The 27968-nt window shown below is 39.3% G+C and overlaps 2 protein-coding genes across 5 annotated transcripts in view; one reads left to right on the top strand and one right to left on the bottom strand.

Moving 5' to 3' along the window:
- AP4E1 (adaptor related protein complex 4 subunit epsilon 1) lies at nt 1-24500 on the top strand. 4 transcript variants are annotated; one of them, XM_048317281.1, is made up of 22 exons: nt 1-172; nt 536-607; nt 1473-1596; nt 3703-3776; nt 5687-5808; nt 6612-6771; nt 7275-7441; nt 8011-8084; nt 10190-10312; nt 10401-10510; nt 10775-10914; nt 12174-12286; nt 12436-12554; nt 13258-13560; nt 14136-14250; nt 14617-14752; nt 15386-15641; nt 16377-16952; nt 18302-18486; nt 19180-19337; nt 19780-19969; nt 20228-24500. In XM_048317281.1, exons 1-21 carry the CDS (start codon nt 20-22, stop codon nt 19938-19940), a joined length of 3441 nt encoding a protein of 1146 aa, XP_048173238.1. In that variant the 5' UTR covers nt 1-19; the 3' UTR covers nt 19941-19969; nt 20228-24500. The 4 variants fall into 4 exon arrangements, with proteins under 4 accessions (XP_048173238.1, XP_048173237.1, XP_048173240.1 ...); XM_048317280.1 differs by having other exon boundaries at nt 19780-24500; XM_048317283.1 differs by having other exon boundaries at nt 96-168; nt 19780-24500.
- The window catches only part of TNFAIP8L3 (TNF alpha induced protein 8 like 3), a 45640-nt gene continuing 41790 nt past the window's right edge, over nt 24119-27968 (bottom strand). The window contains exon 2 of the mRNA XM_048317284.1: nt 24119-27138. Within this exon, the coding sequence (XP_048173241.1) occupies nt 26576-27138 (563 nt within the window). The 3' untranslated portion in view covers nt 24119-26575. The remainder of the gene's footprint in view (nt 27139-27968) is intronic.

Raw genomic sequence — 27968 nt, forward strand, 5'->3', positions numbered from 1 at the left:
CGGGGGCCGCGGGTCCGGCATGAGCGACGTGGTGGAGCGGACGCTGAGCGCCCTGCCCGGGCTGCTGGGCCAGCACGACCCGGGCGCTGGCCCGGGCGGCCCCGGCAGGGTGTCGTCCTCGTCCCGGCTCGGGAGCCTCATTCGGAGTATCACGGCGCTCACCTCCAAGCACGTACGGGCTGCGGGGCCGGGCTCCTCTCCCTTCCCGCCCCCGGGGAGCCGGCGCGGGGCTGGGCTGGGGGCCCCGGGCGCGGCGTCTCCCCTCGGTCGCGGGGCTGGGTTGGGCTGAGCTCAGGAGCCCGCGATAAATGCCCCGATAAAGCCCCGGTGTTTGTGAGTGGCCGCGTTCTGCTGCTCTGGGGCACGGGCTGGGCTAGCACGGGCGCCGTGCTGGAAGCCAGCGGCCCAGGAGTGAGGTACACACTGCCTTGAGGAGAGCGTGGGGCACTGCTGGATTGCCGTGTCTTCTCTGACGCTTCTTTCACGTTCTGCCTGTGAAATCTCTGCGAGATTAAAACAAGTTTAATTTTTCTAGGAAGAAGAAAAATTAATCCAGCAGGAACTAACCAGTTTGAAAGCAACAGTTTCAGCCCCCACCACAACACTTGTAAGTTCTGTAAGGCTGTGGAACAGCACACCGAAGGTGAAGGACAGCAGTGTTCTCACTCTTTTTGACAGGTGGATGTGCAGGTTATTTGCATTATAGATATTTAATCATGAGTATTAAAAAGCACCAATACACGTGGTTTTGCAGCCTGGTTAAAATAGTGAGAAGACTGTGGTTCTGTTTGATGTGCATAAATTGTAACAATATGGCACCCAGGGCCTGTCATCGTGTAGTTTCTGAAGTAATGCAGACAGCAAAGTTGGCTGATGAACTGCTTCCATCAAATCATGCTCTTTGCAGGCTGACATTGCTCTTACAATTAGTTTCTGCTCTTTAAGGAGCTGTGCTTTGTTGTATGGACTGTTGTCATGTCTGAGTTTCAGGAGCTGATGTATTCTGGTTTGAGTTAGTTAATGCATATCTCAGTCCCATGAGTGAGGATCTTTGAAGGGAAAAATAAAGTTTTATGTCGCATGTAGTAAGAAACCATCCTAGGTCAGGGTAGTAACTGGTTAAAAATAAATTGTATTAACAGTGTGATCATCATAATACTTCAGCTAATTCATATTTTTTATGTTGGTCGTAGTTAATCTACTGTTGATCACATGCATGCTAATCAAAATAAGAACTATTTTAGGGGTACTATAGGGGGTGTTCTGCCTTTATAGCAGAAATTTAATATTGCTTTGCAGAAGAGGTTCATGGCAAAAGAAAAAATTACTAATACCCAGATTTTAGAAAACACATGAGTGGATGCGTTTCTATGAGATAAAGTGATAAAGTTCTCTGTTTCAGCAGAGCAGTGAAGAAGAGCCTAAAACGTGGCCGACTTAAAATTTTCAATAATTTGTTTCTGGTATTTCAGAGACTGATGAAAGAATGCATGGTGAGACTCATCTATTGTGAAATGCTGGGCTACGAGTCTTCCTTTGGATACATCCACGCAATCAAGCTTGCCCAGCAAGGGAATCTGCTGGAGAAGAGAGTTGGTACGTGTATGGAGCTGTAGCCCTTTTAATGTTCTCAAACTCTTGAGCTTTAAAGTTTCTCAGGATTTATAGTTCGTGTCAAAATACGAGCTACTTAAAATGTTCCTCTGCTTTCTTGGTCTTATTTCATGGTCTGTTACTTTTTGAAATTACCTGAATCCTTAGCTTGTGAGATGCTCTGTGTGTGCTTGCAGCACAGAAGGCAGGGGAAACGAAATTTGAGTCACGAGTAGTTTCATTGTTTTCAATTAAGGCACCAGTAAACAAATAATTTGAGAGAATATTTATTAAACACATCAAGCAGAAAAAGCGTTTTTGTCAGGATCTGGTTTCTTTTCCAAGTACTAGTACAAGATTAGACAAAGATGGTTCTGTCCGGCAAATATTTTCTGGTTTGGTGCTTGTAGGATTTTTTTCTTTATTTTAGAAAGAGTTGTAGGGAATGAGGCAAATAGGGAGGCCCTTACAGCATAGAGGCAGAAGTTCCTGATGAAATCTTAAAGGTTGGTTCAGATTTCTTTGAAATTTCATGGGATTGATTTCTTTTCCTGCCAGTGTGGCTATTAACTTGTTTCCAGTAGATGTGGTTTGAAGTATTTGTCAGCCTGTCTCATCTGGAGAATTTCCTTGCAGTTGCTGATTCAACTGCCTAGTGAAGACATTTCTTCTTGTTTGCAGAGAAAATGGTTTAACTCCAAGCAATACCATGTCTGCATGCACAGAAGGAAGGCAGTGTCTTGCGGGATATGCTTGTTTGATATCCTTTGTTTGAGTTTCATCTGGATCATCCACTCAAGTATTGGAGTTTCTGAGAGAATCCATTACAAGTGATGAATTAAATTTGCTTTTCCCTGAGTAATGAAAGCCAGTGTACAGATGCTCTGGTAGGGATTAAGAAATTTTGTCTTTACCAAACCTGGGAAGGCAGGTGATAAGCTGTGTTGAAGAATACTTGGTTACTTCTGTAAGTGTCAAGAGCCAGTGTGTCTTGTTATTAATCAGATTAAGACCTTCCATACTAGGGCTCTTTTTGAGAAAGGTTTGGTGAAGCAGCATCCTTTTTTAATTTTGAATGTAGGTTGCCTAAAGTTCTCCAGACACAAAGTGCCCATAAGCTTTGATCTGATAAAAGAGTGTTATCAAGAGTTTTGGTTTCTTTCTTTGTTGTTGTTCTGCAATTATATATGATACATGAGGATAATCTTGTCAGTTCCTGGTGCAATATACCAGAGTTTGTATTGAGGAACTGTCAGTCGAGCTGATCAAAATGAATGACTCCTTTACCCAGTGTGAGCCTCAGTTCAGGAGAGTGACCTCTGTCTTTGTGCTGAGCTGATCATGGCCATGATCATAAGCAGATAGATCAATCTGATAGCCCAGCCAATACAGTTATTCATTTTCAAGTTGTTCATTTTGATCCCCAAGCCCTGAATGAACCAAAATTCTCTCAAATCTGTCTGAAGTACAGTTCTTGCTGTAACTGGTAGCACACTCTCCCTACCCCCCATTTAAGTCCCATAGTTTAAAAGGAGAGAGGGGTCTTGAAGAAAAAGTGTTTCTTCTCCTGGGTTTTGGAATGGTTTCCTCATTGTTAAGAAATAACAAAGGAGTTTTTGGCTTAGGATGGTGAATATACTTTTCTATATTCCAAGTTGAATATAAAATTTCTTTGGAGAGATGTTTTATTACTTGAAAACAAAAAAAGAAACAGATATAAGGAAGTGCACTTGTGTTGTGTAGTCTAGAAGTAATGTACTCTTCTCTGTGCAGAGAAAATATTAGTTTTCCAGGAAGTGATTTATAATATAATGGTGCTCTTGACTGCTCTGTAGCTATAAAAGTATTGTAATATCTCTTTATTTCTCACAACTTATGAATTCTTAGCTGTTATTTTTTGCACTTTATTGCAGCTTAAATATAACTGATTTGCCTGGAAATAAGGGAGTCTTGACATTTAAAACATGAGCAACTGTTATCCAACAGTTTTTTGTTGGGTTTCTGTAATTGTTTGGGTTAACTCTTCTTGTGTTACAGAAAGTCTTAAGGTTTCTGTCTTAAAGTTTCTTACTGCTTGAAAATAGTAATGAAGGCTGCTTTCTTTTATAGGTTACTTGGCAGTTTCTCTGTTTCTACATGAAAATCATGAGCTGCTACTTCTACTTGTGAACACAGTTGTGAAGGTACAGTGTTTTTGGGGAGGGGGGGAGAAAAAACCAAAAATAGGAAAATCTTACAGGTGTCAGAGGGGCTATTCTCATGTGCCAAAATATGAGCCAGTGGGGAAGAAGACCTGTCTGAACAGAGAGCTTTGCCTGGAACTTGGGGCGTGGTGACGGGTGTGGTGTAAAAAAGAGTTTATGACCTCCGGAAGAAGGGGCAGGCAGCTCAGGAGAACTACAAGGACGTTGTGGGGTGATGCAGGGAGAAAATAAGAAGGGCCAAAGCCCAACTACAACTTAATCTGGCTACTGCTGTAAAAGACAATAAAAAATGTTTTTATAAATACCTTGGCAGTAAAAGGCAGGCTAAGGAGAATCTCCATCCTCTGTTGAGTGCAGGGGGAAATGTAGAGGCAAAGGATGAGTAAAAGGCTGAGATACTCAATGCCTTCTTTGTCTTGGTCATTAATAGTAAGACCAGTTGTTCTGTGGTACCCAGCTGGAGGACAGGAGCAGAATTTCCTGCCCAGAGGAAATGTCAGCAACCTGCTACACCACATAGACATGCACACGTCCATGGGGCTGGGTGGGATCCACCCAAGGGCACTGAGGGACTGATGGAAGTGGTCTGAAGCACAAGTCTGATGAGGAGCCCCTAAACTAAACTAAACTTGGACCAGTTCTTCCTGTTTTGTCACACAACATTTAATTACTTGTCTTCCTGTCTTAAAGTTGCTGTTTCTTTGATTAGCAAAGAAAATCTGAGATGGCTTTCTCTTCCATTTCCTTTTTAATTTAGTCTGTATGTTCTTGCTCTTGAAGCCATATTTTAAGTTTTCTCAAAGGAGGTGTGCAATAAACTTTTCTTTATAAGTGTACCAACTGTATATGTTCTCAACTCCAGGAGGAACCACGCATGCATCTTGCAATGTCAGCTTTGGCTTTTAGCTGATGGCAAGTATCTCTTGCCTTCTCTGAGTTCATCTGATGACTTTGACAGAAAATGGAAATACATTTTGGAGTGCCACTGAAAATCTGTTACTACTGTCTCCTACATGGAGCAATTACGACTTAATATAACTCTTCCTCTGTAATGTTTACTTTTATATTGTGGTAGGCCAAAGTCACAGAAATTATAGATTGAAAGTGATGTTTATTTTGTTGCTGTGATTGAAAACTGTTCTATAATATTTAAAAATATGACTTGAAACTCAAAAAGAACTAAACCAAAATAAGGACTGAAACTGATCTGGGAGAGATGAACAAAGCAAGTTATATCAGCCGGAAATCTTACACACTTAATTTGTTTTGAAAAATGATTGTAGTCTTGTATTAATAAATTCATCCATCCTTCTTTGGTTTAAGGTTACAGTGAGCTATACTTTAATTGTATTTGGGACAGACTGAGATTTTATTCTTAGTTTTGTAGAATGTTACTTGTAATTTGCATTTGCTTCTTAGGAAGTAAGTAATATTTTAGGGTACAGATATGTACTTGGCAGTACTATTGAGCTTGCTCTTTTTAAATTCTTTTGGCTAGATCAAAGGCAGTAGAGAGAGTACTATTGAATTCTGTGGGAAGTGACTCATCTCCCTGATCCAAACAGGGACTCAACGTTTTTTTACAATCATTTCAGTAAACAAAAATTGATTGTAGCTCTATGTGTTAATCTCACATATATTTAAAATATGAATGTAGTTCTCTATGATGAATGTGAGGAGCTGCCTGTGCCCTCTTCCTGTGGAAGAGAAGAGCCTGATGAGCTCAGTGAGAGCTGGCACCTCTCAAACACGAACAGGATGCTGGCTGTGGGTGGGCTCTGTGGGGGGGGGGGGGGGTAGGTCCAGCCTGCTTGTGAAAGATTTGGGGGATGTCTGTGCAGAGTTTAAAAGTCTAAGAAAAAATGTACTGTCTCCTATGATTGTAACAGGACTTACAGAGCACTAATCTAGTAGAGGTGTGCATGGCATTAACTGTTGTCAGCCAGATCTTTCCACGGGAGATGATTCCAGCTGTTCTGCCCCTAATAGAAGACAAGCTTCAGCATTCTAAGTATGTATTCATTACAGGATTTCAAATGGCCTTGTACAGCTGAATAACTTAATTTTGTAGGTACTTTTGGTAAACTGATGTTTCTTCTCTTAGTGGTCTTTTCTAATCATCACCTTTAGAAATTAATCCTGTCCTTGTATTTCTCTTGGATTCTTGTCTCATTTATTTGCAGCTTGAATGAGTATTGAATAGGTAGCATTTTTTTTTCATAGCCAGTTTTGATAGGTAAATGTAACAGACTTTATTTGCTGGAGTCCTTTTAACAAATGTGCATGAAGAAGTGTTTGTGGAGTAGGAGGAGAAACAGATCAGGATCCTTGAACTTCACTGATACTTTTTTCATAAAGCTCTTTATAAAAACTGTGATAAAGGTTTATCTGTGCATACCCTTGATTTGTTTCACTGGTAGTTTACAATATCCCATAAACAGAGGAAAATACTATAATGGTTGTGTTGGTTAGAAAGGGAATTGCAGAATGAATTGACTCAGTAACTTTTAGACATGTATTTTTTGGAGCTGCATATATGACCACAGCAGATTAGTCATGGCCTATTTCATTGTTTATTTGGTGGACATTGTTTTAAATCATCAATCTGACATCAAGCCCTACTAAGCTTTAAAGTTGGCTTTGTCCCTTCCTCTCTTAGGTGGTATTTGCAAAGTTATTTGCTACCAATATGTAAAACATGGGTTCTCATCTCTACAGGTCATAATGTTCTGGGGTCTGGCAAGTTTTTTTCTAGAGTCAAGTACTTGAAGTACCTAAGCAGCTTCATTTTATTAAGTGTAACTCTCATTTCAGGGAAATTATCCGAAGAAAAGCTGTTCAAGCTTTATATAAATTCTATCTCATTGCTCCTAACCAAGTTCAGCACATCCATGATAAGTTCCGGAAAGCCTTGTGTGACAGGGACGTTGGAGTCATGGCTGCTTCTTTGCATATTTATCTTCAAATGATTAAGGTAGGCAAACAATTAGAAGCACAACCGAATTTGGGAGATATTTTTATTTATTTTTTATTTTAAATACACAGTGTGCTCTACAAGAGTTTTGCAGAAAAATCTCACTTGTAGTAGTTAGAAAAGTTAATTTATGGGATCGTGTGTTACGGTTGTTTCTGCTAGCTCTCCATTTAGCTGGACAGATCCACTTCTGGCAGGATCCGAGTGCTCAGCATCGCTGGGTCCTTAGCCAGAGGGTCTAAGTCCTACAGTGAGTTAAAGGGAAATTTCCTTGTAAATGTTATACCTGCTCCCTTTGCAAACATGTGAGAAAAGAGCATAGGCTTAAAGTGAAGAGCTCATGGGTGCTGAGGGTTGAGAGTAGAAGTCTGATTTAGAGAAATGAAGCCATCAGTGTAGCTATTTTGATCTTACTCGAGTTGTAAGTATTATTGTAAGGATTATTTTTACTTTTGAGTTGCTGTATCGAAATATTTGAATTGTATTTAATTTTCATTATGTAGGAAAACTCATCTGGATACAAGGACTTGACTGGGAGTTTTGTAACCATCCTGAAGCAGGTGGTGGGAGGAAAGCTCTCTGCTGACTTCAACTATCACAGTGTGCCAGCACCATGGTTACAAATTCAGCTTTTAAGAATATTGGGGCTGCTGGGAAAAGATGATCCAAGGTAACCACATTTTTCTCTGTAATTAATAGTTTGAAGGTACAGTCACAGCCTGCACCTCATAGACTGTAAGAGGCTTTCAGTGTTGAAATTCTTGCAGATTTGTTTTTAACCAAGACAGCATATTAGTTTCTGCAAAAAATGGTTTTTTAGCTTCTGGATTGTCTAAACAATTGATTGTTATGGAATATGCTTAAAATGTAATTTTACTGTGACTTATATTACAATGTTACCGAATAGCTTTACTCCAGATTTTCGCGGTTATTTTTAAATTGTCGCCATTTAGTGAGGTCCTAGTTGTCTGTCACCCTTTTTCTATTGATCTTTTTATTTATACAAGCACTGAGGGAAGTGTTCTTATTCTTATAATTTAGTAAATGTTTCTTTTGAAAGCTGCAAACATCTTGTTAAATGCCATTTAGGATCATGGTATAGAGCTCTGCTGTGTTAAAGCAAATTTGTGGATGTGAATAAAGTGTTACAGGTTTCAGTAATAGTGTTTGAACTGTTTGGCAAAATAAGACTACATGCTTATTAGTGCTGCAATTAATTGTAAATATTTTCTCAAACAGGACAAGTGAATTGATGTATGATGTTCTCGATGAATCGTTAAGAAGAGCCGAGATTAATCATAATATTACATATGGTGGGTAAGGTTATTTTATGTAATTATCAATATTTGAAAAGGTAGAAGATGAGTAGGTGATTGTACTAAAATACTTACACAGTACTTTTGAGAAATCTAATTATAGTCTTAACATTAAGTGTATTCTGAAGTGTCCAACTAGTATATAGTACCACAAATGATGCATTGCTGTACAGCACAAATTTTTTATCATTGAAATAAAACACATCTATATACAGGGAATTCAGTTTGGCTCAAAAGCCTTTATCCTGTGTTTGCATTAACCTTGCCCTTAAACACAGAAAGTCAGCTCCTTCTTGAAAGTTCTTATTGGACATTGCTTAAGTTGAAATAAGGAACAGAAGAAAATCCTACTGATGCATCTCTGTGTGTTAGAAATGCTTAGATCTTTTCACTGCCCCAGGAAAGGCACCAGATGGTGTGCAAGAAGGACAGTGTCAGTTCTTTGCAGCTGTGTGGGGCTTCTCTGAGCACAGTTCATAAACATTACACCTCCAGAGTTCAGTGACAGTGCTGCCTGTGAAAGGATGTCTTTGGCACATGCCTCAATTGAAAACTTCTAAATCATAGCAGAAGGTTCATTTTGGTAGAGGTTCATTATCTTTGTAGTAGAGAAAACTGGTTTTGTTGCTAGACTAAAGCAAAAGGAATAATTGCATTGTTAAATTTTTCCTACTAGAAAGTTGAGCAATTTATTTGTCTTTTTTTCTTTGTCTTCTCCTCCCCAGGTTCTAATACCTCCCCAGAACCCTAGTTCTGATGCTCTAGAACCCTCGTTTAAGAGCTATTTCACTACTAGAAAAACCTGCCCCTCCAATTTTTTTATTGCTAAAGAAAGCCTTGCAGATGTGCCAAAGTCCCTGTGCTAATGGAATGGAAAGAAAATTGAGACTTTCTTAAAACAGAGTGAGGAGTAAAAAAGAAAAAAAAGGGAACATGGCTGAAAGCTGTAGATGTCTAACACCTACATCATACATATGTTGTAAAGCATTGTGTAAGCTTCACTGCCATAAAAAGGGGAGCTTTGGGGAAGTATTCTCTTAGTAAATAATAAATGAGGAAGCATCTGTCAGACATTCAGAGTATTCAGCTGATTGCTTCTGTTCTTTTAGGCAAGAACATATAAGTTATTGGGAGGTGCGTTGCCTTGTAATACAGACTGTTTGCACTTGCCAAGAGTTAAACATTAAATTTGTTTTGAGCACTTAAAGGGACAAAGTAGGCAGTTCATTATGGTTTGTACAAGGACATAGAATTTAGGTATGTAGTTCTTGTTCACCTATGGCAAGCATTTTATAAACTTACAGTTGATAATCCCAGACAAAAGAAAAATGTAATTCTGAGTGATTGCTCGTTCTTATAAAAAGTCTTTGGTTCTGGCATGTTTCTTGTAGGCAGTTTTGTTGTGTGCTAGTCTTTCTCAGATTTAGTTTGTAATGCCTAAGGAAGAGAGGAGGTTGTCTTTTGGACAGTTCAGTTAGTGACTGAAGAACAACTGAAAATTGCATCACGATTTTAAGACTTAATTAACTTGGGAGACTAACACTGTCTGAACCTTTGCCCAAATTGTTGCCACAAAGGACTAATTACTTTTTGTGTGTTGTTCAGTTTACTTCTAGATTTTTCTCAAACAACTGTACAAAGCTGCTGGGTTTTTTCCTGGTTTTGTGTTTTGATTTTTCATTGGGGTTTTTTTTAACAGGAATATTCTTGGGATGATTTTGGCTGTTGGTAGTAGCTAAGAAATGGTATGAGTTATCAAAACTAATTTGTCTCAAATCCTTTATAGTTGCTTATTGGCTTTCTGAAGACTGTCCCAGTCCAGTGCCTTGAGCAGCTGTAGGAGACTTCTGGGTTGGAAGAACTTTAAGGACAGAAAGTTGTATGCACAGTGGCAAGGGCTAATTAAAATATGTATGTACTAAAGGAGATAGACTTTCACCCTGCTTTTCCTTGTGTCAGATGGTACTCTCTGGTTACATTTGGTGGGAGTGGGACAGCACTGTAGTCCTTTGAGGCAGTCACTGAGCTTGTTTGTTTGTTAAAAGTTTTTGGATTATAGAAGTATTCAATACACATTAATTATGTGTCTTTTCCTCCTGCAGCCATCTTGTTTGAATGTGTCCAAACAATTTATACCATTTATCCCAAATCTGAATTACTTGAAAAGGCTGCCAAGTGCATTGGAAAATTTGTTTTGTCACCCAAAATTAATTTGAAATACTTAGGTAAGGATGCCTGATTTCATTATGCTGTCTTTAATTTGGCCATAGTGGTAGCATTGCCTTGTATCACTTGCAATCACTTCCATTCCAGGTTTAAAGGCTCTGACCTATGTTATCCAGCAGGATCCAAATCTGGCACTTCAGCACCAGATGACAATAATTGAATGTCTGGACCATCCGGATCCCATTATTAAAAGGGAGGTCAGTGAATTTCTAAATGTCAAAAATGCAGTTAATTGTTAAGATGGGTGATAAGTTTTGTAAAATGAGCAGGGTAAAACTGTTATGTTTCCATAACCGTGAGAGAGCAGTTACAAACAGTATTAATGTGACAAGCTGTGTAGATAAGCAGTGTATTTCATTGAAGAATAGTTACTTAGTTTGGCAGTGTACTAAAGCTGATGTTTGCCTGCTTCCTTTTTTGAGTCATCAGAACCATTTTTTTTCTTTTGCTTTCTCTTTCAGACTTTAGAGCTTCTCTATAGGATAACAAATGGACAGAATGTAGTTGTCATAGTTCAGAAGATGCTTGACTACTTAAAAGAAAGCAAAGAAGAATATGCTGTCATCAACTTAGTTGGCAAAGTAGCAGAACTAGCTGAGAAATATCCTTTTATTTTTCTGAACTAGCTGAGAAATATCCTTTTATTTTTCTGAAACTTTGCAGTCTGAACTCAGGCACATGTAGCACTGATACCTATCAAAGCATCTGTCATGATCTTGTGAAGTAGGAAGTGTTAGAGCTGTGCCTTCCATCCTTTCAAATGCAAAAGAAAGCACATGCAAAAATGACTACAGTGTTTCTTGTATTTCACTGGGAGAAACTAATTGCACTCAGCTTTTGGCTTTGGAGTTTACCATTGAAACCTTGTGGTTTTAAATTTGGACTTTGAAACCTTATACCACTGTATAGAGAGAGATATCTCAGTGCTACCTGAAGTGCTGTTCTGTAGTTGTGGGACTGATCTTCCCTGATCGAGCTCTTCATCGGTGTATGGATTTTAGCAATAGCACACTTCGATGGAAATGAAGAAAAGATTTTTTAAAAATGCCAAAAAAGATGGAAGTGATGATTAGGTATTTGGCTTATGATGGGCATTACTGTTAGACCTGCCACTGCCTGATTTTCTGTTTGTTTTTTTATTTGATAACTTGAGTTATAAGCTCTTTATAACGGAGCTGCCTTGTCATCCTGTTTGTACACTGCTTGGCATGGAGCAGTGTACCAAAAAAAAGCTCTGTTGTCCTGCAGTATGCAAAAATAATGCAATAACACTGAAAATTCTGTACTGTTAAAAATTTCCGTTCATTAACTGTGGGTTTTCAGGACTTGTCTGAGAGAAGGCAGAAGCCAACTTACAAAGTTGGCAAAGGCTGATCAAATGTTAAATATATTAAAAAAAGCAGTGGTGATTTCTGTGGAGTGCTTCAGAATGTTTTTGTAAAATTGGTAAATCATTAGCAAAGCACTGCTGAAAAGAGCAGTTTTTTTGTCATTGATCAAGTGATGCTGGGTAAACAAAAGATTATCTGGAAGCCTAGCACAGGATAAGTGTGAGCTTAAAATAGAGTAGGACAGATGTGAACATATCTGTTCATAGTGTGTGAGGCCTGCATAAACTTAACTTTTTCAACAGAGCAGTAACTTAAGACTTTTCTAACTTATCACCAGTTATCATGACATTTACAGGAAATACTTGCTAAAAGATACAGGAATATTTCCTCTTTACTTAGATGGAGCTGATATTTGCCCATCAGATCCCCAGCTTACTGGAGAGATCACAATTGGGCATTCCTTAGGAAATACACTAAATAAGAAAGAAAAAGTTATGCCTTAGCATTTCATTCCTTAACATCTGGACACGTATGCCCCTAACAACGAGTGGTTCATCCAGACAATGAATGCTGTGTTCTCAGTTGGAGGTGATGTTGTGCATTCTGATATCCCAAACAACTTTCTGAGGCTCTTGGCTGAAGGTAACTCCCTGCATGCCCTGAAGAATTAGACACGTTCCTTAATAATCTGTTTGGTTTGTTTTGGTTTTTTTCCTCTTAAAATATACTTTGAAATATTTGGTAGGACGTGTTATTTGTGTTTCAGGGAAACTGTGTTGTTTTCTATCTAGGATTTGATGATGGAAAGGAAGATCATCAGCTACGGATGTATGCAGTCCAGTCTTATTTAGCATTACTTGAAGAGGAAGATAAATTGTATCCACAGAAATTCCTTCAAGTTATGAGCTGGGTAAGGTAGACACATGGTCAGAATTCCATACACAGATTTGAGGAAGCTGTCAAAGGTGATAATGTTTTTAATAACTGTTTATTAAACATTTGTTTTTAGTCATTTTTACTTGAATTCAAGCTGACATGCTGAAGTCTCTTTTAGTGACCGGGATCCTCAGTGACTGAGGACTATTCACTTGTGGTTTGTGGAAAAGCTGACTTGCTCCCTTTAAGGCAGGTGATTGTTGGAATGGTTTAGCAGCCACCTGAATCTGACTGCATACTGAGAGCCTTTCTGTCTTCATCCAAATGAGCCAGATGTGGTTGTGAAATGCACTTGCAGCCTTGCAAATGACTGGCCAAGTGCTATGCTGGTGTTACCTGACACTTGGGGAAGCTTCAGCTTCCAGCCCAGGGACAGGCTGCAGTTTGAGGAAATGGTGTTTTATCAGGGCCTAGTTATGTTTAGCTTTCTTTTTTCAAGACAGTTACTTGATTTTTAAAAAGCTAAAAGTTGGAATCTGTTGAGGTAAACACAAAGATCAACCCTTTGACATTTAAAACACAAAATGGTAAAGAAATAACTTGAAACATGCTTAAATAATAGTTTCTTGAATGTGAGGTGGATTTTATTGTGTTAGTTAGTACTATATTCTGATTTCAAAACTGAAAGCACTGCTGTGTGTAACTAAATGCATATTCTGTGTGTTCTTTGTAAATAGGTGTTGGGAGAATATTTCAGTCTTGTTACAGATGTTGATCCAGAAGTTATTTTGACAAAGCTGCACAGTCTGCTGAAGAAGACTTTTGTTACTTCTGAAACTAAAGCGTGGATAATGGCTGCAGTCACCAAGATAGCCTCACGCACCTCCTGCTCAAAAACAGTGGATGAACTAATCCAAGAACTCAGCAGCTCTCTGGATACATGCCTGAGACAATATGCCTTTGAATTGAAGCATCTGTGTGAAGACAAAGCACTGATGAAGAGCTTGCTTCCATTTGATGCTAGCTGCAATGACCTGGTGGTAAGACACTTACCATGGGTGTTTTTCATGAACCTCTTTGTAGTTCAGGGGGCTGAATATTTTGGTAAAAAGGTGTTTCCAAAATGAATGGTGTTTGCAGTTCTCACTGGGTGCAAGTCTGCTTAAAGTGAGTTTTCAGAAGCACTTTTTCAGGCATGTGTGATGTATCATGGTGCTCTGTACAGAAAGATAAAGAGCCATAGTGTTTTAGTTAAGTAAGCTGGAGTAGCTTTTAGCAAAACTATCATCTCATACACTGGTTTATTTTTAGTTGTCTTTTTTGTCTTTTAGTCGTCTTTTGTTTTTTCAAAGATGAGGTAGGCCTGCTTTAGTGATACAGTACTTTTGAATTCAAAGGGTTTGCCTCCTATTGGAAAATGACTTATTTTGACCATGACATTTCCACAGTAAATGATGGAAAAGATTCTGTCCGTACACTATCTTTACTGGTAGATATGGGAGATGTGAGATGAAGATCCTGATCTGCTGATAAGACACGATATTCTTCTGGTAACGTCAGGCTCACATGAAGCAAATATTTTCATTGCCTTTTCATTCCTTTTAATTCTGTGTAGGTAGATGCTTCCTTATCTTTTCTGGATGGGTTTGTGGCTGAGGGACTTGCTCGTGGTGCAGCACCATATAAGCCTCATCACCAGAGACAAGAGGAGAAACTTTCTCAGGAAAAAGGTGACAGTTTACTGCATTTATTTAATACTGGTAAATTACCTGATAAGTATTAACGATTTAAGTGTACAGTTAATTTATCTTCTTAAAATAATAGTGTCTTAATGCAGCTCTTGTGTGTAGTCAAAAGCTAAGTTCGACTTAAATTTTAGTTCCACCTCTATCTAGCTGATGTATATATATAGATTGTTCTGCAGGTGAGAAAGTCTTATTGTAATCCTTGCTGGTCTATAGATTTGAAATTTATGGGGATTATCAAAGTGAGAGCCTGCGAAGTCCAGCAGTACAGGGATATCTATTTTCAGAAAATAGATTTCGTTCTTACTTTTTTTTACGCCTCCTTGTAATTTAAGATTGTCTGTCTTGCAGCTCTGAATTTTGAACCTTATGGATTGTCCTTTGCTTCAAGTGTGTCCTCATCCGGTGTCACTGGCAGACAGTCCCCCACTGGTTTATCTTTTGGCTCTGATACATCTGCAAATAGTGCTGAGACGGGGCACAAAGAGTGAGTTAATTTGTGTATGAAGTGAAGTACTTTGAAGCTTCTGTTCTTGTCAGTATCATGTGTCTTTGTTGCTTCATTGCATGGAACTAGAAGGAATGCAGTTGAACTTGGAAACCCCTATCACATACGAAGAAAATCAGGTGGGGGCAGGAATAACTAGGGAAACGGCTGATGTGGTCAGACTTTTCTCCACTTTCTTCACAGACTACAGCTTAGGTGATAGTTAATGCAGTAAAATTGGGACAGGATTGCCTAATTATTACATTGTTAACTATTTTTTCTGCTTTCTTTCTTTTTCTTACAGGGTACACTTACTTTTATTGGCATTACAATAAAGTCCCTTTAGGATACTCTTTTTAGGTAAAAGTGAGGCTATGACTTGCAGTGTAAGATGCTCCTTTTATTTTTAGTGCACTACACATCAATTCCATGTCCATAGTTTCATACAAATTATTAACTTCATTTATGCTCTCATAAACTGGTATACAGCAAACCTTTCCAGAATCTTTATATTTTACTGCTCACTCTTGTCTGTCAAAGTACCAAAGTAGTGAATGGGTTTGAGTGTTGGCATGTTTTTAGGAACGTGTTGTTCATATGGCTGATCCTGCTTTGTTTTGTTTGCCTTTTTAGGACAAATACTCTGAAACTTGAGGGAGTACGCAAGCTGTGGGGGAAAGAAGGCTACCTTCCAAAGAAAGAAAACAAAGTAGGGAAAGGAGATGAGCCACAAACAGTGCCTTGTGGCAGTTTATTAGCAGGGCAGGTCGGGGAGCCTCCTGCACTGCAGCCTGGTCAAGGTGCCAGCCTCTCTGAGGAAGACAAAGAGAAGCAGCAGTTAGCATCAACTTTGTTCATTGGGCTGGGATCAAGTGCTGGTGTCAGCCTGGTAAGTGATTTTTTTTGAGATTTAACAGTTTAAAGTGTACATATAGTCTTACTTAAAATTATAGATACCTGTATGCAAATGGAGATCAAATTAGTGGTAAGAAACCCCCCCCAAGTCATTGAAAAACTACTGAGAAGTACTTTCGCAGTGTGATAATTTATTGAAACCTGAAACAGCTTGATGAAGCAATCTCTGGAGCAGGTCTGATTTGGTAACTAGAACTTTCCTTTGTTTACATGTTGTGCTCCAAGTTTTAGTGTCAGTTTTCCTGAACAACTGCTCCTTTACCCAGCTTTGCAGAGCTGTCACCGTTCATTTAGATGTGAGGCTGGAATTTGACACCCTATGTCAAGGCCATTTTTAATTTATGCATGGTAATATGTGGAACACAGAAGAATTCACGATTAGGTAATATTTTTAAGACTGGGCATCATATTAGCCAGCTCAAATCTTGGCACTTAGCAGCAGTTAACCAGTAACTTTACCTGTGCTTAGCTTTTAATAAGAGCTTTTAGTTTAAGAGAATCTAGAGTCATTTTGCATTATAAGCTAATTCAGTACTCTGTAAGAGATCCAGCAAAAGCCTGGTTCCATTAAAATCTCTGGAATCTATGTGTATTTGTCATCTGTTTTGATTCCTTAGTCCCTCCTCACTGTTTCATGGTATTAGCAGTAACACAACTGGTTGCTACAAACTTTTCCACCCATTTTTTTTTTTTCTCTTTCCTTTTTCAGATGGGGAAAGCAGACACAGCTACTCAGAAGTTCAAAAGGAAATCAAAGATAAATGAAACTCAACAGAGTGAGGAGGCATCAGACTTCCAAAACAGTGCTGCTTCAGATTTTGGTCCCTTACTTGATACAGTACCTACTAACTTGGAAGACTGTGAGGGAAGTACACACACAAGGTTAAGGAAAGCCTCCCCTTGTTCTTCAGATATTGTAGAAGATAATTTAGCATTTGAAACACCTCAGTCCCTCAGAAAATTTGTGCTGGATGACAGACTTTCAGCTAACAGGCTGTCACAGTCATCTTTGTTTGCTGCCAGTAACATTGAAATTCTTCAGCCTTCTCCAAGTGCTCAATGTGGAAGTGCCAGGGAAACACCATTGGTCCCTTCCTTACCAGAAGAACTTGAAGAGCTTCCTCACTCTGAGGTAGTGGGACTTTGTCAGAGTGATGCCTTAGCTCTGCATTTATGTAAGGTGTGGACAGATGACTCTCTGTTGCTCATTGTTTTTGTTTCAAATAAAACCACTTCTGCACTTACTGCTGTGAACTTAGTGTTTGAAGAAACAGAACACTTTCAGGTAAGAAACTTTGTTTCCATTGTATTTTAAATTCACTTGGAACTTCTTGCTTTTTGCTTGCATTAAACTGTGCAGTGTCTGGTTTAATAGCCATGCCTTTTTCCAAAGTATTTCCTTAAAACCTTGTGGTACAGCTATTACACACATTTTTAAAGGGTGGTGAAAGAAATTGCACTATAAATTTAGTGTCATTGGCTATAAAAGTGAGAGGCTCACTTTTCAATTCACCTTGATTTTGTTTGCCTCTGTATAACAAATATGTGTGATTTTTCCATTCTGAATGCAAAGACTAAACCAAGTGCCAGCCTAACTCGTCCTGCTTGGAGTGGTATGACTTGAGTTCACCTCACTTGTTGCTTTTGCCTGTGTGACTGTTGTGCTTGTGCATTCATTTGTATTTACCTGACAGGCAAACGTGATGCTTTCCTGGCACCAAATTTGTGTAAGCTTCCTTCAGTTTTTTTTTTTCCAAAGGCATGGTTCATTCTCATGCATTTAGTTGATGGTACAGAGGAATTGGTTAGTTTGTTTTTTTACATTGGCTACATTAGGGATTTAAGTATGATTGATAAAAGCATGTTACAGTCAAATTAAAACTTTATTTAAATATTTGGAAAGATATTTAGGAATTGCCAGTTGGCATGACTATCCACAGATTTTGCTAAAAGAAGCATGGAATAATTAATCAACTCAGCAAGTGATAACGGGATAAAAAGAATTAAGTGCATTGTTTCTTTTAGAATTGACTTAATCAAGGAACTGCTAATTGGTTTTTATTTCCTTCCCTTTCCATTTCTGACTTGAATCAAACTTGTCTTGGCATTGATAGAAAGCGGGTATCTCATGTCTAGATTTTTCTTGTAATTCACTTAACTTCCCACCCAGACCACCACCATGGATAGAATCTCTTACCAGTTTGTTTTGAGAGCCAGAGACTGCTGAGTAATCTAGAAATCCTCCTTTTTATTCGGGATGTTATCTCAACTTCTTGCTTTTAGCATATAGTTTGAGCTATGTTGCAATGCTGTTTGCTTGTATATTAGATTATTTTGGGACTGAGCTACAGAATTCAGGTCCTTGGTGCAGTTCTTTGGAGCTGGGAGAATCCAGTTGTCAGAAAGAGATCCATTTCACTGGTGTTATGCATCTCATAGCATGTTTGTAGGTGTAAATGATTGATTTATCCTTCATGAGGGCTGAGAAATGGTAGCTCTGTTCACTTGTCAAATACTCCAAGAAAAATCAACAGAAATAAAAGGCACTTACACAGTTTTATAGCTGTATCTGAATCACTTGCACAGCTTGACAGCAAGACTTATATTCTGTATTCCTTCTATGACATTATATAGATTTTGGAGAGTGCCACCTCCCAGTTTCCTGTAATTGAAGCTCAAAGTGTGGAACGTTGCCAGAAGTGTGTGAGGATGAGCAAAGTCTGTACACAGGGAATTCTTTCTGGCTCTGTTAATTACCAGTCAGAGATGGAAACTCGCCTTGAATTTTCAGTAACTTTATCATTGATGGACTTCATCAGGTAAATAAAACAAGCTGCACTTTTTAAAAACACTTGTATTCAACTCAATATTAGACAAGGTAGGATGATTTGGGTATTGACTATGAAAATACAAGGCTTCACCTTGAGCAGCTAATGCAAATCTGAGATGGCTGTTCAGGATAATAAAGGGTTATTTTACACCTGCAAAAAAGGGGCAAAGTTCCAGCAAGAAGTACAAATGCAGGGAGAATATTGACAGTAGCTGTTTTTGAGGAGGCTAACAGAACAGAGAACTGAAGGACCTGCTGCTTTAAAATATGGCAAAATGTAAACGTGTCAAGAGGAAACAAGTGGTTTGAGTGCAGAGACCAGAACATTGTATGAGAAGGCTGACAACTTTGGCAGAGGAAGAAAGCTTATTCTTTTCATTTTTGAACACTGCATTTATTTTAGGAGTAGGAAAAAACAAATATCCTTTGTCCAGCAGACTTCTCTTTTGAAGTGAAATATGTAAATTAATTTTTTTTTTAATTTAGAAATCTAAAGCAAGGAATAGAAACATTTTTTAAATGTTAAGGAGGAAAAAGGAGGGGTTTGTTTAGACTAATACATGTTTACTGCTTGTGTGCTCTATTGTCCAGTTGCTTCTGGGTACAGGGGTTTATTTGAGACCAACTATATCCTGACTTACATATATTATTTGGCTAAGGAATGTGGTGACCTTCCTTTTAGGCCAATGGAAATGACTACAGAAGACTTTGGGAAGCTGTGGTTATCCCTTTCCAATGATGTGAAACAGAATATAAAAATGTCATCTTGCCAAGGCTCCCTTTCAGCAGCCCTGGATACACTGCAACAGAAGCTGAAACTCCACAGAGTTGACATTATAGGTAAGTGAAAGTATGCTGTAGGGTTGCTCACAGGATAATTTGTCCCAGGAAAACAAGTGCATGGGAGTGAGTATCTTACAGGTTAAGGCAGAGAATGTTTGGGAGCATGGTAAACGCAGGACTGGTGTCCCAGGGACTTCGTTTGCCTCACTCAGGGGTCTGTGGGGAGGTGATGTAAAGGTACAAGTGTTCAGCAAACAGTGGATTTTGCAAGGGAGAAAACTTGCACTGGGAAGAGTTTTGGATAGGACAAAAAGGGAATGAAGCTGTATGACAAATAGAAGCTGGGATTTTGGCGTGGTTTGTGGTGATGTGTTCCATGAGTTAGAGGTAAGGGTAGGGGAAAACAGCGGACATGGAGTGTGAAAGATGTGTTTTCTATGAAGTCTACTGTAGCAATTGTTAGTTAATTGTTACCTCATTTTTTTCTGTGGTCTCTCAGGTAATGAGGGAATACTGGCCTGCCAGCTCCTGCCATCTGTGCCCTGCCTGCTGCACTGCCGTACTCACTCAGGGATGCTGGCCCTGTGGTTCAGATCCCCTTGTGCTGCTCTTCCAGATGGTTTGCTCTATCAGTGTCAGAAGGTGATGGAGGAATCCTGAGAACAATACTGCCTGCCTTAATCTATTTGGTGTGTGAAAGCAAATCAAAGATTTATACAGTTGCACAGATATTACCAAAGCTAAACTAAGATACTGCTTCTTGAAGTATTAAAAGTTTTCTTCCAGCTGGCAATGTCCAAGTGGACTTGTGGGGGAAGAATGATGACCTAAATTACCCCTGCAAAAACATGCTCAGGACTGTACAGTATGTTAAAGTATTGTTACCTGTGTGAAATGTATATTAATTTTGTTGTAAATGACTGAAAGTATTTATTTTTATTACGCAGCTTTTATAGATGCCAACACTTATTCCTCATGGCAACTACTTCAATATGATTTTGAAGAAAACGTATTTCCATTATGAGGTCAGACTTGATCAGTTTTATCAGTTTAATTTTATTTTGATAATTTTTCTAAAGCTATTTTTAAGTACTGCTGGCAACAAGACCCATATTGGTGGTTATATAAAATAAATTATGTAGCAGCAAATGCATGGTTTTAAAACAGTTAAAATATTCTAGGGAGCAAAACACTTCCCATGATCTTTGATATTTACCATGGAAGTGATAACATCTAAACAGGTTTTTGATAGGAGTCAGGCATGTGAAATTGTATGGAAGCACCTCCTGGGGGATTATCTGAGGCCCTTCAGGTTAGTTCCTGTCTGCAGTTCTTCCTGCCCCATGTTTCAGTCTCATTCCCTTTCCAAAGGGGTCTGTGAGTATTTGTGCATGTCTAAAATGAAGTTCCATGTGGATCAAGTCTGAGATGAGCTGGGGGCACTTGGCTGTGGACATGTTGACTCCTTGATTGTTGGGTAGTGAACATGTTCATTGCTTTTCCAGTCCATCCTATAAATTTAATCTGGCCAAAATCCCTGTGCATGAAAATTCACAAGGGAAAAACTTCAATTTATTTTTATTTCTAATTATTTATAGCCTCAGTATGACTCATCAAATGTCTGACTTGCAGAGATGTGGCTGTGTTGTGTGTGCATGCCTGGGAACTGCAGCAAAGCATGAGAGATTAAATCAGAGCAGCAAACGTGGAAAATGTGTCTGAACAGATTCTCTCCTCTTCCTGAAGTAACCTCACAGCCTTGAAAATCCAGCAATCTTAATTTATTTAGATGTTAAATGAAAAGTAGTACTGGTTATTATTATTTATAGCTGGTCATGTTTTCTGTTTAAGCATCTGAGGTGGTACACACAGTCAGACACGGTCTGAAGGGATTCTGTAGTGGAATTCTCTCCTCCGTGTGTTTGATAAGCAAACTTGTATTTCAGCATTACTGATTCTTGCCTGTTAAGTACTGGTTGTAAAGGAAAATATTCTTTTACTTTGCTGACATTTGGTAAACGTTCATGGAATCATTGTAAGAATGTTAATGTGCTGATAGCTATTTTTTTTTTAAGTCCAGCTACCTTTGTTATCACAAGTATAATGATCCAAGCAAAGCTCCTTTTTTATTGTTTCAGTACCCTCTTACTGAGGAATTTAAAGTGCACTGAACCTGTAAATATATTTAATGTTCTGCATACTTCAATGTTTACTTGGCACTTCAAGACAGTTTATATAAATGAAAACTGATTTATAGTGGAATAATTTCCAGCAGATGATTTCCCTGCTGGTAAATCAGACTTGTGTTATGCAATTGGACTTCTGTAATCATAGGAACTCTAATACAAGTATCTGTTTGTGGCCTATGCATTTAAACCATTTCAGCAAGGAGATGTTCAATGTCCTGGTGTTTAAAGAACAGCAAAGACAACAATGCCTTCTGTTGTTCATGTAATGTTCTCTGTAACTGTTTTCACTGTATGAATAGTGTGTGTTAGGGTGTCAGTATTCTGATTCTAATTGCTTTATGGTAACATCACTTAAAGGAGTTTGCAGGGAATTGTACCTATGTCAGTCTTTATTTTTGGGTTGCCCAACAAATACTGTTCTGAATCTATCACCATATTTGCATTTCTTGCAGTTTAATAAAACTCAGTTTTATTTTAAAAAAATCAGTTTGATACTTGTTAAATGTTCTCTTCCACCATATGTAGCAGTGTTTCTGCATATCAAGAACTAGTTTCTATTTTAATTGTTTTTCTTTGCATCTGAACAGTGATTAAGACTGTAACATCACAGAAGTCTTGAATCCATTAATAATTTAAATGTCATGTGTCTCAGTTGGAGATAGATATCAGAACAGGGAAGGACTATACTTTTTAAACAGCATTCTGTGTGCCAGCTCACATTATCCAGTCCTTTTTTTGGGAATACTGCCAGATTGTGATTTTGTTTTTAGGCATCACAGGAGATTTCAGTATCTCTTGTTGGTCATAGGTGTCCGGAAGAGCGTATTTGTAAGTGCAGTGTGAACATAAGAAGCCCTTGCTATGGAGTTGGGAGCTTGGGCAGTGTGACTTTGGCTGAACCGAAGGTGGCTGCAGCCCTGAGCTGAGCCACGAGGCTGTTTGGGGTAACAAAGCTGCTGCTGTGGGGCAGGAGTCCTGGCTGAGGTGGGGAGCTCAGGCCCTGGGGAACCTCAGCATTTCCCTGCTGGGAATCTTGATCTTAGTCCATCATCCGGTTGTCTTGGAAGTAGAGCTGCAGAGGTAACTCTACAAAGGAGTATTATTCCACCTAGTTCTGTATTGAAAATTCTGTCATGAGTATCCTCATCTTCCATAGTGGTGTAATGACTTCTCTTTGTGACTTGGTCGATCCTGAAGGATGAACCTGTTTTCCAGGAAGGGAAATAGGGTGCACAGAAGCAGGCTAGAAGGAGGAGAGCACAGGAGCAGTTTGCATGAAGGAGTTTGTCCAAGAGGCAACCAGAGGCCCGTCAGTCTATAGGGACCTTGCTGAACTGGCAGGTTAGCAGAGACTGGAGCAAACCCTTAGCTACCAGCAGGCCTCACTGTTCTACTGCTGTGTGCCCCGGGAGTTCTGGACATCTGGGAGTCAGCAGCAAAGTGATTGTATTGGACCCATATTGCAACTGTTTTGTCAGCTTCTACCTCCTCACCCCAAGTATTTTCAGGTATTTTGATTGAAACCAACACTTTGGCAGGAAAATGGGAGGAAGTGCAACATGGCAGTATGATGCAGGGTGTTTTCCCAGGTACAGACTAAATCTAGTGGATTATATTACTTTCTGCTAAGTATTCCCAAACCCTCCTCATCCTGTAAATTTGTATGATGGATGGCACTACCTGGAGGTTTTCCTGTATGTGCAAGTAGCTCATAAATGACACTGGTGCTTTCTGAATGTCGGAAAAGTGCGTCTCTCCTGTAGAGTCCCACAAGTAGTTTTTCAGCATAAAAAGCTGTATTCTCTTTTTCTGTGTGGGTAAGACTGTGCGTGGTCTTTTTCTGGCATTGATTTATGTAAAAATGAAAATAGACCTGCTTAAGTCATCCAGTTAAAACTTGCTTTTGCATTTCTGTTGCTGTGGTGAAAGTTAATTGTGCTTTGCTGCTTGGTTCTCTTCAGGGCCAGCTATTTATGTGCTTGTCTGTGAGAATGTTTCTCTAGCACAAATCAGGTCACATGTTCAGTGTGATGCTCTGTGGTACGGGCACCATTTCATTAAGATGTCAGAAGTGGTCACTCCCATGAGAGTTTCTTGAACATTAACCTTTTTGTCTTTATTATATAAAGTTGTCAGTGATGAAGCAAAGAATATTGTGTCCTGCCATGATGTGATTCATAAAATTAACCTGACAGCAATGTTTTACCAGCAGGAAGGCTCAAAGCACCACTTAAGAAGATTGCTTTAAACTTTGATTTTAAGGCAGTTGTCAGTTTTCTCTTTGTGCCAGTATTTCATTGCTTTCAGTATAATTGCCATGTGAGTTGTTTGCAAATCCTGAGCTCTTTCAGCCAAAACAGTTTGCCTTTTCTGGGAATAAGGACAGGAGAATAAATGCTTGCTGCAAAAATGCTCTGGTAGGTTCCAGCATCTCCATGTGTAGGGCAGGGCTTTGAGGTCTGTCAGGGCTGTGTCTTCCATCCACCTTAAATCACGTCATGCTAAACTGGGCTGAACATACAATGGGAAACTTGCAGGAAGGACTTTGGAAGAGTGAGATTTGGGCTTGTGGTGTCTGCTCCTTTGCTGCTGACGTGCTTGTGATACAACAGAGGTGGTAGGATAAATAAATCAAAAGGAAACAAAAAGGGCAGTAATCACACATTTTTAATCCACAAATGTGATAATACATAATATATTTAAGGTGACCTGAACATTGCCCATATTTTAGCAATGTTGTTACATACCAAGCTACAAGTACAAAAGTAAACAATGAATACACAGGATATGCAAGTATGAGAAATACTTGAAAACATATTTTTCCTTAAGGCTACTCAGATTACTTTTAAATAAAACAACAGATGTTCAGCTGGTGTGTTTAAAATACCAGAATCTGAATATTGATACTTGCAACACACAAAAAGTCACAAATACAGGATATCCCTTTCCTTTAGACATCTTGAATGTTGAATAATCTCTTTTTCTGGCTTTAAAAGAAGAACCCAGGTTTGTTTGCCACGAATGAAACACACAAAATCTGACATGTGCACTGGGACAGGAGCATTGGATACAAGAAATACTGTTCAAAAGCATCAGCTGACAAGTACATGCTTGGAAGAAATGCAGGTAATGAGGCATGTAAATATGGCTCTGCAACTGGCTGAACTTGCAACCCCAAGTGTTGCTGTTTCATTTCTGTGTTGCAAAGGAGTTGTCCATCTTCATTGCTACTAAGTCTACTTTTAATGGTTAACGGAACTATGTGGGGGAAATTTACACCGTTAAAAACTGTTCTGCCAATGTCTTTCACTTTTACTGTGCTTCAAATGAGTTCTCCTGGGAACAGGTAAAAATCCATCTAGGACAACCCAAGTGAGTACATGACCTGGGTGTGTGTATTTGCAACTGTATAAAGTATGACAGTAAAAACTGTTGTTGCAAGAGATAAAGGATAGTTATTCTGGGGCGAGGAAAGACAGAAGGAGAATAAGAATTTTGAACAGTTTTCTCTTAATACCATAGTATGTGACAATTTATTTAAATGAAAAACATGGGTTTTGTCTTATCCTAAAGTAATGAGTGATCAACCCTGTAAGCTTCCCCTAGAGAGGAATGGCTTTCAAATACATTTTCTGGTCTTTGTCAATGTTCAGATGCATGCATCTTTCTATTACAGTATACATGATATGGAAGGTGTTACCCCCAGATGATGGCACTGGCTGCTCTCTGTGTCAGCTGAATGGAGAGGGCTCCTGATACTGCAGTATCAGAGATAGAGATGAGTCTGGAGGATAAAATGGAGAGGACAAGGAGAGATTTCTGAATATGTTTTTTACTCTGGGTCAGTTGGCACTTACCCAGGTTCTGCAAGTGGCAGCTGGAGCATCTGCTCTGCTCCCCCACTCCCTGTGTCCAACCACGACTGCAGAACCCACTATTTCTTTGCAAAATGTTTTCAGTTTGAAGACATCAGTGTATTTTATTTCAAAGAAAAAAAAAAAGGAAAAGTCACTGAAAACATTCTGAACAAAAACTCACTCCAGAAACTCGCCAGAGTCACTAAGGCTGTTCTCTTTTGACTTGTGGATATGCTACACTCGGAGGCACTGCAAGAATAGTGGATGGGTTCCTTTGTATCCCACCTCTGATTACTGTAGGCACAAATGTCATGGGCACATTAAACCAAGAGTTGTACCTAGGCTGAGTACTTTGAGGATCAGGGATGTAAATGTTGGTGTCTTGGTCATGCTGCTCCTCACAAGGGCAATTTCAAAATCTTCACAAAGAGTATTTTGTTCTGTCAGGCAGAACAGTAAGAGCAGCACAGCCTTCAGCCTGACCTCACCTGATGTCACCCAGTACACAAGCCCTGGGAGCTGGGGAACTGCTGTACTACTTTATTTACCTTTGAGCTCGAACCACTGAGCTGCTTTTCAAGTTAAAATCAAACCTTCTCTCTGTTGTTAGCAGGTATAAAACAAAACTGATGAAACTGTTGCTTCATTGAGCAGTTCTTTAGATTTTCTCCCACTTCAGTTTATGTGATGTGTTGTTCTCCTATTAGATTTATATACCATGTAAAATCAGAGATGTTTTCTCATATTGATTCCTGATCCTTTTGAAAGGAGTGAACTTAATCCATTACAGCCCTACTTTCTGTCAAAGCTTTTTCATTTGGCGTGGAAATAATAAAAAATATATGCACCAAGGGCCTTGGGGGTAAATTCCATGCATTGCTCTTGCCTTTATCTGTCTGTTTTTACACAGCCATGCATCTGAGTTTACTTTCTGTTTGCATGTTCAGCCTTGAACACAAAGCTAGCGAGATCATGGTGAGTAGCAATCTGTTTCTGAACGATATACATCAGCAGCCTTGTTCACTCTGCTCCTTGGAAAAGACTGAATGATCTGAACAAAACAGTAAAATCGATAGCTTTCTGATTTAAGTTTTCCACTTCATCATGAGCCTGGTGAGCACATTCTGGGCCCTGCTGGGGACTGCAGTAAGACTGATGGGGAGGAAGCTTGCTTGCCTACCATGGCTTATGAAGGGTGGCCAGTTCTAGAGAGAAGTTTTTGGTTGGTTTCTTGCCTTTGAGCGCAGTTTCAAAGAACCTTCTCATCAAGTAGTTTGTTGATGCCATTGCAGATCTTTTTGAGGTATGGCCGACAATCCCCGTCCAGGCTGTACAGGGCAGACAGAAACTCCACATCTGCAAAGTGGTTGAAGACGTGGTTGATGCGCCCGTGGGAGCGCGCGGTCAGGTGTCGCCCTACGAGTTCATGCACGAGGTCTTTGCACTCGTTCAGCAGTTCTGCGAGCACGTTCCTGTCAAAAGTGTATTCGACCTCGTAGAAGCTGACGATTGTCATGGCAGTTTGGTTCAGCTTCTTCCTGAACTTGTCTACAATCTCCAGCTCTTCCTGGTTGAACTGATTATTTCGATAGAGGATCCCGATTTTTATTGCCACTTTGATCAGGTCTTTCATGATTTTATGGGCTTCCTTTTTGTTTCTGGTGTGTTCCTTTGTTACTTTGTACAGCTCATCGAAGATTTCACTGCTTGTGTCATCGATGAGCATGTTAGCCATGGTTTTGGTTGCCATTTTACTCAGGATCTTTTTCTGGGCTTGCAGTGCGAGATTCTTGGAGCTGAAATAATCGGGACCTGGTTTGGGATAGAAAAAAAGGGGAAATGTTAATTTTATTTGGTGAATTATTTTTGCAATGATTTAAGAAAAGTAGAACCGATATGCTTAACTGAGACCTGGCCTGTGGCACTGACCAGAGCAGCCACAGCTGCAGGAACACTCCCAACACCCTCTAGCCAGGTAGGTATCCTTGGGGTTTCACACATGCATGTTTCAGGTCTTGCTGTCACTGAGGGCTTTTGCTTGCAAATAAAGAACAGAATATTCTGGCAGGGGATATATATGCTGATTCTTTGATAGCCTTTTAATTTTGTAGTTCAATAGGAAAGCTTTCTTGGCAGAGAGATCCACTGAGATGCTGTGGTTGAAATAATACATAAAATACTAGAGACAAGCAAAATGAGATAGTGGCAAGCAATGCATGAACCTTCAGAGTTACACTCTGGTCATTGGGAGGCACTGTTGTTCCACGGCTAGGCTAAGCAGCTTCACGAGCATGGGTTTATTTTGCCTTGATCTGTAGTATCAATGCCTTCCTCTTTTGTTACCAGTTTGTAAAATTACAGAATATGATTTTTATAAAATGTTGGTGCTTCAGTGCACGCGGTTCCTGCCAGACAAAAACATCTGAGCTATTTGCTCTACAGTTATCAAACAAATATTAGGGATTTTTGATTTTTTATTCATATCTGCACCTTTGACTCAGCAGAGCACCTGAGCACACTCCTGCTGGGCTTTATCCCATGAGCTTCTGTAATTCTTGGTAGAGATTAATCTGACCTTCCTCTGTTCTTCACATTAATGTTTGCTTCTAACTGACCCTCTGTGGACAAAGTAAAGGAAATAT

Source organism: Corvus hawaiiensis, chromosome 13, assembly GCF_020740725.1.
Source record: "Corvus hawaiiensis isolate bCorHaw1 chromosome 13, bCorHaw1.pri.cur, whole genome shotgun sequence".
NCBI classification, from domain to species: Eukaryota; Metazoa; Chordata; class Aves; order Passeriformes; family Corvidae; genus Corvus; species Corvus hawaiiensis.

Coding starts and splice junctions, on each gene's coding strand:
- AP4E1 (XM_048317280.1), top strand. CDS start 20: ATGAGCGACGTGGTGGAGCGGACGCTGAGCGCCCTGCCCGGGCTGCTG. Junction 12,287..12,435: donor TCTGAGGCTCTTGGCTGAAG/GTAACTCCCTGC, acceptor TTTTCTATCTAG/GATTTGATGATGGAAAGGAA. Junction 19,338..19,779: donor CCACAGAGTTGACATTATAG/GTAAGTGAAAGT, acceptor GTGGTCTCTCAG/GTAATGAGGGAATACTGGCC.